Raw genomic sequence first — 2,073 nt, forward strand, 5'->3', positions numbered from 1 at the left:
CGCAATCGCTCTCACTAATGCATTCATATTAATGTAATCTTTACTGTGCTGCTTTATCTGTATCTGATTTAAAATGAGCAGAAATCTGTGAGAAATATAACGACTTATAGCGAATATAAAGACAAAAGAACTGATAAAAAAGCTGTTATAGGAGCAACAGCCATGTGGGCAGCGCTGTGTCATATGCCATAGCTGTGCACAAGGTGTTTGTCACAGCTCCAGAGTCCAGACTTATTTGTTCATTAATGACGTCATCAGCGACTAGTCGACTTCGACTCAACTTTCATCACATAAAAGTCGACTTAAAAAAAATCAGAAGTCGCTCAACCGTAATATATATGTATGTATATATGTGTGTGTGTGTTATTTTAACTAAAAACTACGAAATTTAAACATATGTGACCCTGGACCACAAAACCAGTCTTAAGTCGCTGGGGTATATTTGTAGCAATAGCCAAAAAACATTGTATGGGTCAAAATTATCGATTTTTCTTTTATGCCAAAAATCATTAGGATATTAGGTAAATATCATGTTCCATGAAGATATTTTGTAAATTTCCTACCGTAAATATATCAAAACTTAATTTTTGATTTGGAATATGCATTGCTAAGAACTTCATTTGGACAACTTTAAAGGCGATTTTGTTCTATATTTAGAATTTTTTTTTTTTTTCAAATAGTTGAATCTCAGCCAAATATTGTCATATCCTAAAAAAAAACATACATCAATGGAAAGCTGTAAAGCAAGATGTATGAATCAAATTTATTTTTTTAAATTGACCCTTATGACTGGTTTTGTGGTCCAGTGTCACATTTGTCAAAGTACTATTTCAGAAGTACTCTAAGTAATGAATCCTCAGTAAAAAATGCCAGTTGGGGTGTAAATGAGCAAATACAAATAGCTGTCTTTCTTCATATGACCAGCTTGTTGCTTCCTGTTATAAAAGATTAATTTGGCATTGTACTGGCTCTTATGCCATTGCTATAGCAACCAATATAGATCTGCCAGAAAAAGACATCACTTCCCGAACATGCAGCTCTGATTTGATCACTTGTTGCCAATAACAGTAAGGACAGTCAGTATAAAGATCAGGACTGTGCAAACACGTACTTCTGATTCTCTCTGCAGGCTGTCTTAAAGAGAACTGGACTGGGAAAAAGGGAGACACGGCAGCTATCACAGAGGACAAGAAGAAAAAGAAGGGCAAAAAGAAGAAAGGTAAAGACAGCAAGGATGGGCAGAAAAAGGAGAAGGTGAAGAAGAAGAAGAAAAAGTCCAAGCTGACTGACACTGAGATCAGCAAGAAGAAAACTGAAGAAGCTGGCTACACCTCAGATGAGGAGATCCAGAAGAAAGTTCCTCTTAATCAGGATAAAATTGAACTCTGATAGATTTCTTTGCTATTTTTTTTTCTGACACTTGTCTCCTTGATATCTAAATTTATGACTGAAACTGAGATGTACATTGAGTTTTAGTCTATTAGAAGAAGGTAATATTGAGGTCCTCATTCTAGATCACTTGTTACATTAACGCCATCCAGGAACAAGTTCAAATCAAATGCCATTTCAAATCCAAAAATGGAAGCTAGACCAATCAAACTATACTGTAGCTTGGCTGTTTGCTTGTGTTTGTTCTCATGCTGGTTTCATGTCGCTAACATTGTAAACAAGCTAAAATCTTCCTTTCAGGAAAATGTCTGACTTTGAGGACTCTAGTGTTTTGAATCAATGAAGTTGGCAAGCTGTTGGAATGGATTCTTGAAATCCTTGTGGTTCTAATTTCTATTACTCTGACTCATCTCACTGATTTCATCCCCTAAAATGTAGTTTAGGTGATGAATTTAGTTAAGTTTTCTTATGCCTACTGTTACTTTTAATTGCCATTGATTTCATAATTAAAGATCCTTCATAGATTCCAACTAAGGAAATACATACTTGGAGCTTTTTCAGTATTAATATAATTAGCTGGTACAAATCTTAAAAGATATATAAAAATATAATTTTTTTTAATCTTTTTCTGTGTAGGAAAATATTTTTAGGTTTACTTTTATGTGATGCAACAAATGCATAAAA

General features: G+C 34.2%; 1 protein-coding gene across 1 annotated transcript in view; it reads left to right on the forward strand.

Annotated features, from left to right (window-relative positions):
- LOC107692718 (protein canopy homolog 3-like) overlaps positions 1–2,047 on the forward strand; it is a 6,686-nt gene extending 4,639 nt beyond the window's left edge. The window contains exon 6 of the mRNA XM_016491881.1: positions 1,130–2,047. Coding sequence (XP_016347367.1) covers positions 1,130–1,389 — 260 coding nt within the window. The 3' untranslated portion in view covers positions 1,390–2,047. The remainder of the gene's footprint in view (positions 1–1,129) is intronic.
- Positions 2,048–2,073: the final 26 nt, after the last annotated feature.

This window comes from Sinocyclocheilus anshuiensis, unplaced genomic scaffold, assembly GCF_001515605.1.
Source record: "Sinocyclocheilus anshuiensis isolate Anshui unplaced genomic scaffold, SAMN03320099.WGS_v1.1 scaffold50, whole genome shotgun sequence".
Lineage (NCBI taxonomy): Eukaryota > Metazoa > Chordata > Actinopteri > Cypriniformes > Cyprinidae > Sinocyclocheilus > Sinocyclocheilus anshuiensis.